We start from the raw sequence: 18,451 nt of genomic DNA on the forward strand, positions 1-18,451 counted from the left end.
AAGATTGATTGGTCAATGAATTTTGGCAACACCCCTATTTGTACCCTGCTAAAAATATTCTGGAAGATAAGCCTAACTCAAGTTTGAATTTGTTTGGGTGTGACAGCCAATCTAAGCAGTTGCATTGTTTTACATTAAAACAAAGTAGCATGCGCTTATAACCGCTAAGAACGACAAATGTATTTGTAACTGTAAGTATCAACTGACAGTGTAGACCGGTCGATGTGGTATGCCCATTCATGAAGCCCATTGTCAGTCACAAAAATCGACCTAAAGCTAATAACATATGGTAAGCTAGTGTCCACTCAGCCTATACTGTACAGATTTATATACAAAAAACGATTTTGTATGTATTTAAATCATTTCTTTCACAAACACCCATTTATGGTATAACTTGTTCTATGTGCTGGCAGACTTTGTTCAGTTCTTCTGTGATGTATAGCCCTGTGAATGGATACAAATAGGTCAATGATTTGTAGAAATGAAAGTATGTGTCATAGATGAGGTGAATGTTCTAAGTTGTAAGACAGTCATGATAGATTAAGTTCTGCTAGCTGCGATCTATAGAATGGACTAAGCAATGGTTCTTACGTTTATGTTCCATATTCATTACAGCTACAAACAGATCCCGCTTTGCTGTCACAAATAATTCCCCAACTCGGTGCTGTTCTTGTTGATGGGGCAATGAGTAGCTTTCCCATACCGGCCTCAGCTTCTCAGGCTGCCGTGAATACTCCACACATACAGCAGATGAGTAATGGACTAACTCCAACTTCTTCCCAGACAAGTATGTGTCCTACTAGGTTGCTTGTTACCATGTTTCTTTTTGTAGAACAGTATGACCAGCTTATTACTGCCTCTGAGAACCCTTTTAGTAAACTGCTTTTCCAAATTAATCTGAATAGATCAGTTTGAATATGATAGTATGGTTTGTCTATGGCACTCCCATTACTTGTCTATGATACTACCCTTACTTGTGTATGCTACTACCTTTACTTGTGTATGATACTACCCTTGTCTATGACACTACCCTTACTTGTCTATGATACTACCCTTGTCTATGTACCTCTACTTGCAAGTGGCTCTATTCGCTAAATTTTTAGGTTATGAAATGTCTCTTTCAAAAAATAGTTTCTTTGGAAAGAGATTTCAAGATATGAACGTCACAAGACATTTTAAAAACACATTTTTATTTCTCGTCAGCCGTTAAGGTCACAGAGGTTTCAGTTTCATCGAAATCGAGTGAAGCTATAAGAAGCTGGACTTGGTGGAAGGCCACCAGACATACTATTAACGCGACTATAAGGAAGCCGTTGCTGCGCGCTGTTGTCCTACAAGATTTTTTTGGACTGAAGATCGAGAAGTGTCACCAGACAAAAATTGGCGAAGTTGTTTCACGAGGAAAGGCATTACACTTTATGTGACTGACAAGAATATCAGCATATTACTCAGAGTGCCGCAAGGAGCTTTCAAGAGATAATCTGTAGTTGGAAGCGATACAACACATGGCAGTCCAGGAGTTAATTACTGAGTGGATGACATATGCAGATCCTCAGTTTCTTACAAAAACATCAAGTCAAACCCTCCGATGAAAATGAAAGTAAACTCGAAATTAAAGGCACCGAATATAGCAGAATTTTGTTCATTGCTTTTAATTTTTTAACTACAATTGATCGATTTCTTTTTTGATTATTTACTTTTATTGTGGCCTAATCTAATTAAACATGTATATTATTGTTACAGGCTTTGATGCGTTTTTATAATTTGCAATAAAATGTGTTTGTATTTAATAAAACTTGGAACCAATTAATGTATGGTGGAAGCAGTGTCTCTTTTTACAAAGGTTTTACATTATAAAACAGTTTCTGAACTAACTAATTTAAGCAAAAAGGTGTTATTGTGGTTGTCTGGCCTCTATTTTACAAAAGTTCTTACTTATTTTATCTCTCTCCCTCAACTGATTTGAGACTCAGTTAAATAGTTACAAAACATTTATCCTTATCAATATTTGATTTTAGGCTAGAAAATGGTCTATAACAATGGTCTATAGAAATGATCTATAGAAAACAGTCTATAGAATGTCATTAGAAAAAGTTTATGAAGTATATATTGGCATAGTGCAAATCTCAATGATCTCTATTCAGACTATTCTATAGCCTAAATAGAGATCATAGAGACCACTTGCTTTCTTATCAGTGACTGTTATCATTACAATTCTAGCACAGACCATCAAAACACTGGTTAAAGACAAGTATGTTATCATTTCAGGTGTTCTGATAAGAAACTAGGGCTAAACAAAATTATAGGGCATAAGGATTCGGGTTGAAAGTAACTTGTTTGTAAGTTTTTTTTGAATTTGTCATGAGTAAGAATAAAATATTTTTTGCTATTTTACCTCTGGAGTATAACTTGAATACCACAGTGAACCAAGAAGAGTAGCTAGAAGAAAAGTCCGCTTATTACCGGCATTCCTCGTTTGTCTATTCATTATCGTTAATAGAAATACTTCTGTGTTATCAAAAGCAACAAAATTTATTCTCTTCTCTTAGTCCTCTGGCATCCCTTCATTACAATTGTTGAAAAGAAATTGGCAATCATACTTAGAAATAATGGTCAACTGATTGTAACACTGCCTGTTTCAAGTTTACCAGCTCTACATGGTGTCAGTGCCGATGCTGGATCGCCCTACAAAGCATTTTTCTCATAATGGACCCTTAATTATAATGCACCTAAGTTTGGAAGAGCGCAGTGCTGTGTGTCCCAAGAGTGTCCGAGTAATTTCGGTGGGAATATTTATTGTGTTTTAAGAGTTTTACTAACGGGCATGCAATATTGAAGCTACCCGGTGCAGTGAGAAAAGATTACAATGGTTAGCAGGGTTTGTTGAATTTAGAGGACAAAGTCATATAACATAGATACAGTGTGCCCCCAAGTTATGATGTTCCTGTTATACGATTTTTTCGTCTTATGATGTAGAACATAGTGTTTTTTCATCCTTGATGTACAACATTTGGCAGTCAGTGCGCCGAATACGTCGAAATAATGAAGATGTCGATATGGTATTTGCCGAAATCCCTCCCACAACGCCTGAAATGGATACGATGTTCACTCTCTCTCAGTTCAGCGTGATTCATTTTAGGATACAGTGAAACTGAAAACGGAAAGAAATAGGTGATAAAATTTTAGACAATGACAAAATTAAAGTTTTGTTCAGTAAAATACGTACTAAAACTTAGCTTTAAGTGTGTGTTTAGTAAGCCAAAATCATTTAAGTTGAATTCGATGTTTATGTTATGCGTCTGTCTCGAAGGTAAGAACTCCTTACAGTACATACTGTGTACTGTAAGGAGTTCATTACAATGTACATTGTAATGTTACATTTTATTGCAGATCATAACCACTAAATACACTAAAGTTACTGTAGGTAACTATAATAGTTACTGAGGTTTAAGATAAATTTTTTACATACAGATTCTGATGTTTTTTACTAGGGGTATCTGCATTAGATACCCTAAAACCTCTAAATTGAATGCCATGGCGCTCTATTCTTTAACCTTTCTAGTGGCGGTCAATTGGAGGCGGCGTTCAAACAGGCTGGCGTTGTATTTTCAAATTTTGGGAAGATAAATTTAGACCTTTTATGGGCGAACCGAATGTCGCCTATATTTTGCCCTCTTCTTCCGGTGGAGCGATGTTAAACCGTTTGGCTGCAATAAATCTGCTAACTTACCTCTAACTTGTTAAAGATCTCTAAATAAAATATGCATTGGGAAGCAGAGAAATATCTCTACCAGTTGTTATCTATTGCTTGCAATTAATCTGCAATGATATTATAGCCTGTGCCTTGCTTTGCAATTTGTTCGAGCTTTCAACTTTTTATTTCATTCTAAATTTGAAGGCACATTTTTATTTTATATCTATACTTAAAGGTTGACTTTCAACAAAATTCACATTTCAGTTATTTGATATGAAAAGATTCACCATGTCTTACTTTGTTGTGTTGTAGGTGCAAAATATGTGGAAAGGTGATTACAAGCTCTTAAAAGCTCAAAAACGAACAGAAAATCGCAGCCACACGAGACCGCCGTAGTTTGGATTCTCTTTCCAAAACGGCTCAAATGTGATGTATTTGTAAAAGATGGTTTCTGTTTACACTTTCATGCAACCTCATTCTTCGAAATATTTTCACAAATATACTTCAAGCATTCAATAAAACCATGTCTAATGTTCTTACGCGTCTGTTTTATCGTCATTGTAATGCTGTTTATTTTAGCAGCGATATTTTTTAACTTACCGTAAAAAATTGTTAAACTTTTTAACCTTAGCTTGAAGGAGTACATATTGTTGCCTGATGATCATGACGAGCCTGTTGGTCACCTGTGATAATCGAAAAGTGCTGCCAAAATTATTTTCGAAGTATTGGGTCACATGATCAGATTACGACTTGCCGATTAGACCAAACCGAAACAAAACTGTAAAGTAGCGAGCATCTATATTTGATACGGGGGTCTTCGGTAAAACCCGAAGTGTTTTTCATAAACTAGTGCTACGATAAGTTTTATATTGAGTTTTTTATTGGCCTTTCAATTCACGTGAGAACATCATGTGACAAGACAATAACCAAATTTCGTGGCCACGTCATCGAAATAAAGAGATTCCAATCTACGGTGGCTTTTCGTTTTTGAACTTTTTAGAGCTTGTAATCACATTTCCACACATTTGGCACCTACAACACAACAGAGTAAGACATGGTGAATCTTTTGATACCAAATAACTGTAATGTGAATTTTATTGCAAGTCAACCTTTAACAATGTTGAATTGAAGCTCAGTGTGCTCATTGATATGTTTGCTACAGCTTGGAGCCAGAACTAGCTTTTTATATGCAATAGAAGAGGAGTTATAAGCGTCGATCCATTGTAAGCAGTGTTAAGATAACCGCAAGGATGCAATCGAATAACATGCTGTAAATCTGCAAATTTATAAGTTATATAATGATAATCGATCAAATTCTACAAATATATATATTTATGAACAAGTGACATAATCTAACCATACTTATATTTCATGCAAAAACATCAATTGACGTTTTTAACAATCTTTTGGCAGGACAATACTTTTACGCATTGCATTTAGCACAAATGCAATGCGTAAGTTTTGCTCGCTAAACGCAACCTTGACCCTAAAACTAGTCGCTCATCTACCATCGTAAATGTAGACCGTTTTTTATACGCCTGTGTTTTCAAGTATCAACTCCGCTTTAAACAAGGAACTACTATTAGTGAACTACTGAGACTGATTAATTATTTTTATGGTGTTGCTTTCAAAGTTTTAATGGAAAAGAAATGAAAAGTTTTTGAATTGAACAGCAAGAGAATTAATTGTTATTGATGTAAACGATTCATTATTAATGTGATTTTGTGGACACTTTTCTACTGATCAATTGATATTATGGGCTCGTAAAGATCAACTAATGTCAAAGTGGCTGTCAAATGGAGGTGGCGTCCCATTAGAGAGTGGCGCTCCATCTTTCAACTCTCTCCCAGGGTGGCGGTCAAATAGAGGCGGCATTCAATTAGAGATTTAAAAGTAATTATTATGGGTTTCTATACCCCTCTATAGCGTTCAGGCCAACTGTAAATGTGTAGAAGCCAGTCAGTACACGGCACTTTGTAGCCATTTGTACTTTGTAGGCTATAAGTTTACTGTTAACATAAACAGAACTAGCAATGCTTTTCAGCGGTTATTCTCTAGGTATCGTAAAGATGTAGAACTACTCCACAAATATAATCATAGATCAATGATAGTTGAGTTGAATATGTTGCTGATATATTTCAGCAGGCATCCGTGCACCACGGCAGCCCCATCAAGCACCAAGAATGACACAGAGAACAGTGCATCATCGTGCTGGTCAGCCCACCTCTATTCAACACCAGCATCCAACACTCTTCAATCATGTCAATTCTTCTCATGCGATGCGTCCACCTAGTCGGAGCGCAGTCTTTGAAACACAGCAGACAGGTGTGTTTCTACTTATCTGCCATTATCTATTTCTCCATCCTCATAATTCTAACTATTCATTCCTCAAAGCAGTGGATATTTGACGTCTTTGTAACCCTTTTTTGTGTTTGTGTATTCCCTTATCGTGGATGTGGTTGCTTACAGCAATCCTGAAATTTGTTTAACGATTTGCAAGATAATATTAATGATCTTTGAATTTAAAGCCCATAATGCTTATTTTGAGTATATATAAAATTTAAACCTCACACCACCACTACCCCCCTCTGACACTCAAGTCCCCTGCTAGGGACTTGGGAATTTCAGTATTTATTTCAAGACCTGCACCATTCCACTTGGTATGCTTTTCTGCTAATGATTATCAAGTACAACTGAGAGTTGACTAAACACAGCTGACTGGTCGGTGGTACTGCACCCAATGTTCCTGTGACTTGCTAAAACTTTAGACTTACTTAGAAGAAACTCAGACTTCAGCCAATTTTAGCAAGTTACAAAAAAACCGGTTTTTTGGTTTAAGCCGGTTTTTATGATTTATATAATTTGACGAAAGTTTTTGCAATTTCAAGTCTAATTAACATCACTTACTATAGCTGCATGATTGAGTATTGAACATACATATGTGGAATTTATCTGTTAAAGATGGTACTGGGGGTTGCTGTGAGAGAAAGGTGAGAAAACATGGAAATTTTAGAATGAACCTTTAATCATACATGAATGAAGAAATACAGAGCAGAAATCTTATCACATAAAGTGAATATATTACATACAGCTATATGTATAAGTAGGAACTTTAATCCCAGTGATTAATCGTGTGGTAGTGAGAAGCAGCTTGACATGTTGCTATGTGTGCTTTAAGCCTATCTGCCTATCACACTTAATACATTTTGCCTTAAAACCTTTGCCTTCTGCAGTTTGAGTGAAAAACTGCCAAACAGTACCTTGTTTGCTAGGCACGTTGGAAATTCAAGGCACAACTTTAATTTTTCTCTGAAACACAAACAACTTGATAAACTAAAATTAAATGGGCGTCGAATATGTGCGTTCTCCATCAACTTAATGTAGAATCACCACAATCATAGTCAGTAAAACCAGTGAAATTGATCAGAAAAAGGAGACAAGTTTTTGATGCAAACTAATTATGTTACAGTTATGCTACAGCCTACAAGTTAAACCTTAGTCTAGTTTTTTTTTTCTTTTGGCATGGCAAAAGGAGTCAGTTTGGCAAGATCTTGGAACGGATTAGGCAATTTACATGTATTTTATTGTTTGTATCGCGTAAAATCCTAAAACGCAAACGTTCCTGGAACGAATTATTTACGTCGTAGGAGCGTCCGCTGTACTCAACTCTTACTGTTTAATGTTCTCCTTTTTAACTTGAATACTTTAAATGACATGCTGTAAAACCTCTGTTTGAATGCCATAACACAGTATGTTTAATCTTCAATAGTGTCATTTTATTAGAGGTGATGCTCAAATAGAGGGTGGCATTTTTGAATAGCTTGTCAGAATTTTGGGAAGATAATTTTGATATTAATATTCAATTAATATTCAATATTAATGTCATCTATATTTTGTTCTCATTTGGGCCGAGCCACATTAACCCTTTGGCAGGCAGAGCGACATTATCGTCGTTTCTCGATACTGACGCCTATGGGCAGAGCGACTATTATGTCGCCACGCGAACGTTTTTTATAAATTGATTTCTGGTTAGCTTGTTGCGTTTTTTTATTTAATTTTTTTACTAATAGTAAACTAAAATATATTGATCTTTGTTAGCAACCAAAAAATTAGCCGTTTTGAGAAAAACGATCGTTTTTGCAATACCAAATGAACGAAAAATCTGAACTAAAACGTATTTGAATAAAATGGAGATTTTTGTCTGTAGCTTGTTTATGCTTCTGTTACTGCTTTCTGAATATTTTCCCAGAGTGCAACAACTTTCTTTTACTGTCATGGCGTCTTTCAAAGGCTATAGGCAAAGCTATAGAGGAACAATAATAAGCACATGATGTAGGGCTCTGCAAGGGCAAATGCTTCCCAAATTACTATAGCTAGAGAAACACTTATATAAGAATTTGACTTATAAATGTTTATTTGTATTTACCTGTATAATAAAAACACAATACGGATATACAAGATCATAAATAAAAGTGTATCAATGATTTTTTTTAAAAATCAGTTTGTGAAAAATTAATCTGCTCAGGGGTCTCAAATTGCCCAAAAAACTTTTCTGCGAAAGGGTTAATGCAGTCAAAAATGCCATTTGCTAAACTGGTTTTCATATACCGTACGTTAAAGTATCAGACCGAGTTAACAAGAAACTACTTTGAGTAAAACAGCGGTTACAGCTATTAATTAGTTCAATGGTGCAACCTTCAAAGTTGTAAAGAAAAAACCATAAAACTTTAAGGCGCAAACACACTAGGCGATTTATCGTGTATGTATGATTTATCGACAATGACAAACATTTACTGCTTTTGTTATTAGGCCTATCTCACTTTCACGAATTGTACACTACAAGAAAACATAAAAAACCATTCTCGTATTCTTAACAGTAATATTTTAGTTTTTATATATAGTTTACTTAGTAGTAGTTTTTTATTATATTAAATATTTACCATTCTCAAAATGGTCAGGTCAACTTGTGCAACGCTTAACTGCTAAATGTTGGTTTTGCAACTGGGTTTTTTGTTATTTTTGTGTGTTGTGTTGTACAGGACTCGATGTGCGCTTCTCAAATCTATGAACAATTCAGTGTTCCTTTTTATCATGTTTCAATGGTAACAAAATAACAAAATGTTGTTGCTGTGCGTTGGTGAACATTGGCACAAAAAATTGGCAGCCAGATCGTTGCATTCTTTGGCAAACCAACCAATTGAAATGCATTTCACCGCCGATTAGTTTTGATCGCTCTGCATCAACTGGCTGGGTGAGTTCCGGTGCAGATTGTTGCCACGTCGAGGATATTGCGCCACATATCGCGTAGTGTGTTTGAGCATTTAGAGTTGAAAAACTGACTTTGATACGCCATAACAAGGCTGCTATCATGCTGTATGGTGATCCTGAAGAGTATTCCCATCATTGGTCAAAACGCTTTTGAAGTCTTAGATAAGATTGTAAACCCCATTACGGATGAATCTAAAGAGAATAGATCGTATTTATACCTAAGTGGCTTCGAATCAGTGTGAAGTTTTGATGATTGTGACGTTCACTTAGGTACACCGTCTTTAAAACCATGGCAACCACTGCAGCAACAATAAAAGAGTTGGTACCATTTTGTAGAAACTTTTATATCAATCACTTTCTATTATGTGTTCCTGAAGCTCAAAGAATGTCCAAGTGGCGATCAAATAGAAGTCATGCTCAATTAAAAGTGTGGCGCTATATTGTTCAACCCCTCACCTTTAGTGGCGTTCTATTAGAGGTAGGGGTCAAATAGAGGTGGCATTCAAATAGAGGTTTTACGGTATATATATATTTATATATATAAATATATGTGTATGTATATGCATATCCATCAAAAACTTCTATTTGATTGTCAAAATGCTGTAATTTTCCACCCTTTCCCTATTAATAGTAGCGCTTTATTAGAGGTGGTGGCCAAATAGAGGGTGGTGTTGTATTTTTCAAATGGCTTGTCAAAATTTTACGGGGGAAATAAGTTTAACCCTTTTACGTTCAAAGCGAATGTCGCCCATTTTTGCACTCTCCTTCGAACGAACGACATTAACCTTTTTGGATGCAATAAATCTGCTATAACTTACCTCCAACTTGTAGATCTCAAAATAAATATGCATTAGGAAGCTGAGTAATATCTCTACCTGTTGATATTTATTGCATGCAATTAACTTAAGATGATCTGGTTGGCTCGGCCTTGTCTGCTGAGCAAGGTCTCAATAAATCGTTGATACTTTAAACCAGTTTTTTGTCTAAAAATGTATCTGTCTTCACATATTAGGTTTTTACATACCATGCTGACCCCAATGGGTTTAGTTGGCGATTAGTGTTTTGAGACAAATGGTAACGCTTGCTCACTAGACAGTCCGACATGTGCAATATTGATTGTAATTGCCATCCTCTGTTCCACTGCTTGTCTCTGTATCAAGGCTGGTTTTCGCTGGTAGGAAAACCTACAGACAGAACCCCATCTCCTTTGCCAGCGGGGCAGCAGCTACTGCCTCCTTCTCTGACCTCAGCGGCATCTGATGACAAATGGCAGCCAGACGCTGCTGGAATTTTACGTCAGGCAGCGGCTGAAGTTTCAGCAAAAACTAATCAAAACTCCAATTCATCTCGACTTAGCCTTCATGTAAGTTTAACTTTTACGGTGATGAGTTCTTATCGCGCTTTTATTTCTCTCTTGTTTCTTTCTTTTTTTGACTCTCCTTTCCTATTTTGTCTCTAGTTTCTTCATCTTTCTCTCCTCCGTCTCTTACCTCACCTCTACCTCCTCTCTTGCGTTTTGCTCCTCTCCATTGTGTCTCCTTCCTCTTCTTTCCTGTCTTTCTGATCTCATTATTCCTTTCTAAAAACTGACTGATTTCTTGCTGTGAGTCACTCAGGCCTCTGTTTATCCAAAAGGCCTTTTGTTGGTTTTTGCTTTATAGAATGTGCTAAAAGATTGTTCAACTAATTTGGTAAAACAAATCGTTTAGGCCTCAACACTTGCACTGGGGTTTAGTCACTCATAGCAAAGGGACAAGTACTATGAGTAGCAATATAATTTGGTGGGTAGCATCTGCTCATCTGTACATATGTTTTGCAGCTGGATGGAAATACTGACCCACTGAATGTTAACGGAATGAGCCCTGGCTCATCTTCGCAGACCAACCCTAAAAATGTGAGTATTTTTATACATAACCCTTATTGGGTCTACTTTACCTTTTCCTCAAGCGCTTTTGGTGCTCCTTAGAAGCGTTCATTGAGTCATATATAAGCTGCCTTATTTCAGAATCAGAGATTAGACAACCTAAAGATATCGAGCGTAATGTCATTAGCTGACGAAATATCAAAATCAAATAATGGCTCGGTAAATGGAGAGATAACTCCTCCCAAAGACATCCAGTTGGCTGTGAGGAAGCGTAAGAAGACTGCTTTGAGTCCATTTCATGTCGCCACACACCATGCACCAGGTGAGTCTTTTTCATCTGTCCTTTGATCTGCTTCTATTTTATCAGCTGTCATTGACTTGTCATAAAGCTTTTGTCGTGGCCAGAACCTAGATACCTCCTGCATGGTTTTAAGGAGCTCATTCTCTTTTCAGAATACAGCAATGTATTCGATCCGGTCTTCGTAAATTTAATAAAAATCCTTTGGCTGTTCTGCATTGTGACCATTGGCTACCACTATAGAAGTCATCTCCCTCCCATCTCAATGCTTTCAACTCAGCATTCCAACTCACAAACAAATGTCCGCATTCATGGAGTTGATAATCATAGGCAGTCGGAAGGGATAATGTTAATACAAGACTTTATGTTGTTGCTGGTCGCCACTGCTTGCTTTCCTCCAATATCGACCAAATCGACTCTCTTGCCAGGTTGGGTATTTCGACAGAGGAGTCTTTGGCTCAGAATATTTTTCAGGCAGTCCTTTCTGTTGAAGGACTGCCTGCAGACCTTTTTCTGTTGAACGAGGTGTTCTTGTATTGTCCTTGCAGACACCGTTTGCTCAGATTGCTTCATCTCAATTGGCATTATGCTAATCATTTCTGCCATCTGTATTAGTCCTATTCTAATCTACTTCACTATGGTACATGTATAGTATATCTTATACTACATGTATTGATATAAAATGATTATTTGATGCCCATTGCGTTATGCTATATGTTAAAAAAAACAGAACTACGATACCTACTAAAAATTGATGGAGGTACGGCAAGTCAGTGGATAATTCGGCGTTCAAAACGAAAATCTAAAAAAAATTCTCTCATCCCATGGTGGTCAATGATCTTTTGATTGGTCAATGTGATAATAATTTACATGATGGTAATAACTTCACTCTGAAGTCTTTGAATACAATCAGAGAAGTGACGAGGGCTATTGTAGCCTTAACCCTTTTACGGGCAGAGCGACGTTTTTGTTGCTTTGCGATACGGCTGTAAATGGCCAGAACGACATTTTTGTCGCCACGGTAACATATTTTTATTATTGCACTTTCTGGTTAGCTAAATGCCGTTTTTTCTTTGCCTTTTTTACCAATAGCAAGCTACAATATATTGGCTTCGGTTAGCCTAAAAAATTAACTTTTTATTTGCAAAAAAACGATCGTTTTAAGCAGTGATAAATGAAAAAGATTTTCGAAGAAATAAGAAAATTGTTCTAAATAATTTTTCAATTTTTATTCTTCTTGGTTCTGTTTTAGCCTTTATTTATCGAAATTTTCAAAAATTTGAATTTAGTTTACCATCATGGCGACTTCTAAAAGAACCCCATGAGAATATACTTCTAATACAAGTACTAGTACCAGGATTACTAAGAGAATCAGGGCTGACAGTGACTTTTTAGATTTAGTAGCCAGAGATGAGAGTGAATCAGGTTTGGACTGTGATTGGAATGACTTTACATCTGGAAGTGATATTGATGAAGAGGCTGGTAGCAGTAATAATGATGAGGTGGGTGGGGGTGATGCCAGTGCCTGGAAGAATATTACCAATATGAAGAGAGATAAATCTCCTACAATTCATCAGTTTGTAGCAGTGACAGGCTCAGTGTTTACTCCAGTAGATGCTCAACCAGTTGAGTATTTTGAAAAGTTTTTTGAGTCTGTCAATCCAGGAGGTGCATCTTTGTGGGAGCTCTTTGTTACAGAGACTAACAAGTACTACTTAAAGAAAAATCCGCTGCTAAAACCTCACTCGAAGGTGCGTCAATGGAAAGATGCTACTGTGCCTCAAATGAAGGCATTTGTCGGAGTTCTTCTGAACATGGGTATAAATAGAAAGCATACTATTGCATCTTACTGGAACAGCACCAATTGGTCGCAGGACTTTCCCATGTTTAGAAATGTGTTTACCCAGAGCACATTCAAACTGCTGATGCGCTTTTTCCATGTTAGCGAATATTCAAGTTTAAAGCAGTGCTCGAGCACCACAACAAAGCATGGGAAAAAAATGCAATCTAGGGTGCACTATCTCTATTGATGAGTCAATAGTTGGTTTTAAAGGCGGGCATGATTTGGTGAATTACATTAGAATAAAAAACATCATCAATGAGGCACAAAGAAGTACAATCTGTGTGACTTCGCTACAGGTTATTGCTCTCAAACTATATACCACGTCAGGGGAATGCCGAAAGATGCACACGGCCAACCATATGAAGTTTGTGCTAAGCTAATGTCACCGCACCATGGTAAACACCATCACCTAGTCGTTGACAATTACTATACAAGTGTACCACTTTGTGAGAGCTTTTTACTGCAAAGCACATACGTTACAGGTACTGTAAGGCCAAACAGGGTTCAACTCGCTCTCGATATAAAAAAACCAAAAAAACAAAGGTGATCTAATTGCAAACAGGAAGCAGAATCTGCTCGCTGTCAACCGGCATGACAGAAAACAAGTCAGACTCCTCTCAAGCTATTCAACGGTCAAACCGATAGAAAAAGTTTTGTTTGATGGGTCATTGAGAAAGATATCAACGATAGTAGATGACTACAACAATGGAATGGGAGGAGTTGACATTAATGATCAAATGACGATCAATTTTCTGGAGAATTCAAGATCGTAAAATTGTGGAAAAAAGTTGTTTTTCACTTGATCGATAGAACAGTTACAAATGCATTTATCAGCTATAAGAACAATCCACAACATCAAGGTGAAAAACTGGACCACTGCAATTTTATTATTCATTTAGTGGAAGGACTGATTGGTGATTACTGTGAACCGAAGAATCAAATGGGACGTCCTAGCGTCACATCTCCTCTTGCAAGAAAAACGCAGAGACACTTTATTGACACAATTCCCAATGGAAAGAGACGAAAGTGCGTTGTGTGCGCAAAGCCAAGACACCATGGTGATGGCTACAAAAAGACACGAATAAGGACATGGTGCAAAGACTGTGATGTAGGCCTTTGTAAAGGAGAATGCTTTCGGAGATATCATACGTAAATAGACAATTATAAAAGGCATTAGCTTGTTCAATGTTTACATGTGCTTACCTAAATCATACAAATATGAATATGCTTATTTGAATGTACACTTGTATCATAAAACGATATATAATATATATCTATTGATCTTGATAGATCCACATATATAAATATTTTTATGTTATACATTTTTATTCCTTTATAATATATATATATATATATATACTGTCTGTAGCATGTCTGTAGCATGAGTATATATATATATATATTATATATATATACAGTCAAACATGGATAACTCGAACTTCACGGGACCGAGCGAAAGTGTTCGAATTATCAGAGCGTCCAAGTTATCAGAGCACAGTCACTCTTGTGACAGTGCTCCATGTATTTACTTATTTATTAGTAGATACATGTACATATACAAACTATAATATAAATCAAAAGCACAAATGGCTTGTTTCAAATTAAATGCTTCTAATGTAAAGTTTAAAACGTTTTTATCAAAAAGTATAGATTTTTCTATCACTTGAGGTTGGTTCGTTGTTTGAGGTGATGTTATTGCCAGGACGTTTTTTTAGATTGACATTGGCAAAACTTGATCGTTGTTGAAATGCTCAAAAGAAAAGACATCTTTTTCTTTTGAGCGTTTTACCCATGATCAATTTTGCCGATTTTTCTTGAAGTTTTTGCAAAGATTACCTCACTTTACCTCGCTTCGGAAAGACGATCGTTAAGCGGATGTTTGGTATAAATCAAATTTCACCAAACCTTTAAAAAAGTCGTTGACAAAAATATTTTGCCAATGGTGGTAATAACGACGCTTATGAATTATGAAAAGTTGAGGTTTACCTCTATGGCTTGGAATAAAGTGATTTTCTAAAGCGATAACGACCGTTTCGGTAGCCGTTGGGCAAAAAACAGTTCGAGTTAACAGTGTTGAGTACGAGTTATCTATAGCAATTTATCATTACGTGGAAACGGACCAAAGAAACCGTTCGAATTAACCATGTGTTCGAGCTATCCGTGGGCGAGTTATCCATGTTTGACTGTATATATATATATGGACATGTACATGTATACATATGCACCTTTAAACATAGATATATGCACATAATAACACACAGAAGAACCTTTTAAAAGAAATAAATTTTCCGGTAAATTAGTTCGCCCAGGGGGTCTGATATAGTTCTGAAAATTCACCCGCGAAAGGGTTAACAATGGTATTGTTGTATCAACTAGTTCTGTTGTTGTGCATACTAGATGAGTGCCTCATAATAGCAACCCCAATACAAGTAATGCCACCGCTACTATCTTTTATATACCTGTTACAGCCGCTGAGCGAATAAGAGAGGGGTATATAACTACATGGGCTTCCAACAGTTTGTAAATTGTCAGTGACTTAGAATTTGATAAGACTCCATTGCTCCACATTGCTCTCACTCAGGGCCCAACTTTACCAACTGCTGTACTTCACCCTTGCAGTATTTTGCTTACTTATTCCTTCCTACCAAGCAAGGTAGAAGTAATTTGCAAGACCTATAGTAAATGAAACTAACAGATACTATGCAATGGATGTCCACACCAAATTTATGGTGAAGTGCTACACTGGAGTGACTAAGGGTGCTTATTGGACTTTGTCTAAAAAAAGTTTTATTTACCGCTCCAAACAATGTAGCTTACTTTCGTCGAACCTCTGATAACCAAAATCATCCATTATTTTGAGAGACAATGGGGAGAACCTCTTCAATTGCATTTATACATGTTTCTGACATCACTAGTGAGCCTCCAAGTTCGAACAGAAGTTATAATCATCAGTACCATTTAAAAAAGTTATAGAACATTTGACAGTAAAAGGCAACAAGGTTATGATTTATCCAAAGTAATCACTATAGATGAAACAATCGTGAGATTCAAAGTTCGTCACAGTCTAGTCAACTACATCAACATAAAAAACCATCATCAGTGGGGCCCGAAGGAGTGCAATCCTGATGACTCGAAAACTGGATATGTGCACAACATTGTCTATCATACAGGAGTTGTCAAAGTATCTAGCAAATAACAGCCATTTTATGTCTGCAACAAACTTTTAAAACCCACAATAGCAAGAGTCACCATTTAGTAGTAGATAACTATTACACTAGCCGAGTTTTCCGTGAAGAAATGCTCAAAAAGCAAATACATATGTTACTGGCACAGTATGCGCAGGTTGTCAAGGTCTGCCTCATGACATCAATGCTAAGCTGTCAAACAAAAAATATAAGTGATGAGAGACTGTCAGATATTGGCAGATATGGTCAGGTCAAAACCTTACTAGCTGCAGTGGCAAAATACAATGCCTGATTGGGTTGAGTCGACATTGCTGATTAGATGACTGATACTTCTGATGCTGAGAGAACAGTGAAATGCTGAAAGAGAATATTCTTACATCTCCTCGACAGAACAATAACTAATGCCTATGTTATGTATAAAGAAAAGCTCCATGTCACTATGCCGATGGGGAACATCATAATTTTATTGCTGAGGTAATCCAAGACTTGCTCTGTGGTTACCAACAGTCCCATACGCATGATGGTAGGCCAATCCTTGAAAACATGCATTCTAGATTCACATCTAGACACTCGTGTGAAACTATACCAGAGAAAAAGCGTAAAGTCTATGCTGTTTGTAGCTGGAACAAAAGTGGCGGCTACAAAAGAACACGCATAACAACATGTGTTAAAACTGGTTTCAGTCTCCGCTGAAAAGAATGTTTCAAAGCGTACCATACATAGACCGTTGTTGTAATACATATGTAATTGGATGTTTATGTACACAAGAGTTTTTCTTACAAAAGAATTTGAGCTGAAGCTACATATGCTAAAAAAACTGATTTTATTGAATTTTATAACAAAATTTACATAATTTTAAATTATTTTAGGGAGATTTTGACCCGGCAAAAGTATTAATAGCATATTAATAGTACTGCAGTACCATTTTGTTTTATAGTTTTGAAATAACTTGCTAAAACATATGTTATAACTGATAGTACATATTACTATTGGTCACCACATCATACAGTTGCCCTCAAATGCCTTACAGCGTTGCATGCCATACAACACCTGTCATGTCATACAATCATACCATTTCCAAGTATATATCTTACAAATAAAATTGAAATATGCCAGAGAAGATTGTTTTCACAAACGTAAGATTTAGATAGAACTGAATTCAGTTTCAATACAGATAAGTGAAAAAATCTACAATTCAAGTTTTGAGCTTTCGGCCCACACAGTTAACCCCGCAGAACCCAGGTGGTTGAAGCCATGATAAAAAAAGTTTTCTTTTGTAATCTAGTTTGTTTCAGCTTCCTTTTTGCAAGGGTAAAAAGAAAAAAATTCATCATGACTTTTTTTAATGTTTTTTGCTTTGTGACGAATATGTCACATGGGCATTACAGTGTAAATTAAGAGCAAGAGTTGAATATTGAATGTTTTATTATAATTATAAAATTGCATATGCCAGTATCACTGAAATGACATAAATGATAGGACAATAAGATTGTGAACTGTTACAGTTGAGCTGTACCTTTTTGAATCATGTACATGACAACTCTTACGCATGAAAGTCCACGAAACAATAACGTCCGTCCACAAAGCACAACCGCACACTACATTTATTGCACATTGTGTTAGTGTTATTTATTTCACACAACCTACACCTTCCTCTCTTTTCACTCTTTGCTGGCCAATGGGCCACTTGATCTTTTCTCACATCAGCACATGGAATGTTCACAACCTTTTGCTTGGTTATCAGCGGGTTAGAAGATGTGTGTCGGCCACGCTTCTTGTCGCTGTCAACTGATACCAGGCACTCAGCTACTAGAGCCTAAAACTTGCGCTGCGGGAGCATTTGTTTGTCTGGAAGCTGCAACAAGCGACATTCTCGCTTGTACATTAGCCAACTATTGACCAGAGCCACTGAGAGAAAATGCCAAAAAAGGTAGATATACCATCTCCTAGACCGTATTCTAAATCGGTACTTTGCCAGAAAGGATTCGAGTATGCCAATACCCCCCATGTGGTTGTTGTAATCTGCCACAATTGCAGGCATGGAAACATCAATCCTTTTCTTTGCCTTGTCCCATCTTCCAGCCATGCGCAGTGGCTCTACTCAGGTATGGGTCGAGAGCAATGTCATTGCTCGGTTGTCAAACCATCTAACAGCCGAAATGTTGTGAGTGTCTTTGACCCGAAATTCAAATGACCCTCTGCCTTCCTTCTTGAGCTCTTTTTCACCTTTGATGTTACAGTTTGGAAGCCGATTCTGTCTGACAGTGTCAGTGTACTGTAATCCCACCCTAAAAGTTTC

The 18,451-nt window shown here is 36.7% G+C and overlaps 1 protein-coding gene across 2 annotated transcripts in view; it reads left to right on the forward strand.

Moving 5' to 3' along the window:
• The window catches only part of LOC137393279 (E3 ubiquitin-protein ligase TRIM33-like), a 38,689-nt gene that overhangs the window by 10,493 nt on the left and 9,745 nt on the right, over positions 1 to 18,451 (forward strand). The window contains exons 5-10 of one of the 2 annotated variants that reach the window (XM_068079762.1): positions 616 to 787; positions 5,837 to 6,019; positions 10,141 to 10,325; positions 10,782 to 10,856; positions 10,968 to 11,148; positions 13,867 to 14,257. In XM_068079762.1, coding sequence (XP_067935863.1) covers positions 616 to 787; positions 5,837 to 6,019; positions 10,141 to 10,325; positions 10,782 to 10,856; positions 10,968 to 11,148; positions 13,867 to 14,120 — 1,050 coding nt within the window. In that variant the 3' untranslated portion in view covers positions 14,121 to 14,257. Of the gene's footprint in view, positions 1 to 615; positions 788 to 5,836; positions 6,020 to 10,140; positions 10,326 to 10,781; positions 10,857 to 10,967; positions 11,149 to 13,866; positions 14,258 to 18,451 lie in introns of those variants that run through there. The other variant, XM_068079761.1, reaches the window with a different exon arrangement.

This window comes from Watersipora subatra, chromosome 4, assembly GCF_963576615.1.
Source record: "Watersipora subatra chromosome 4, tzWatSuba1.1, whole genome shotgun sequence".
NCBI classification, from domain to species: Eukaryota; Metazoa; Bryozoa; class Gymnolaemata; order Cheilostomatida; family Watersiporidae; genus Watersipora; species Watersipora subatra.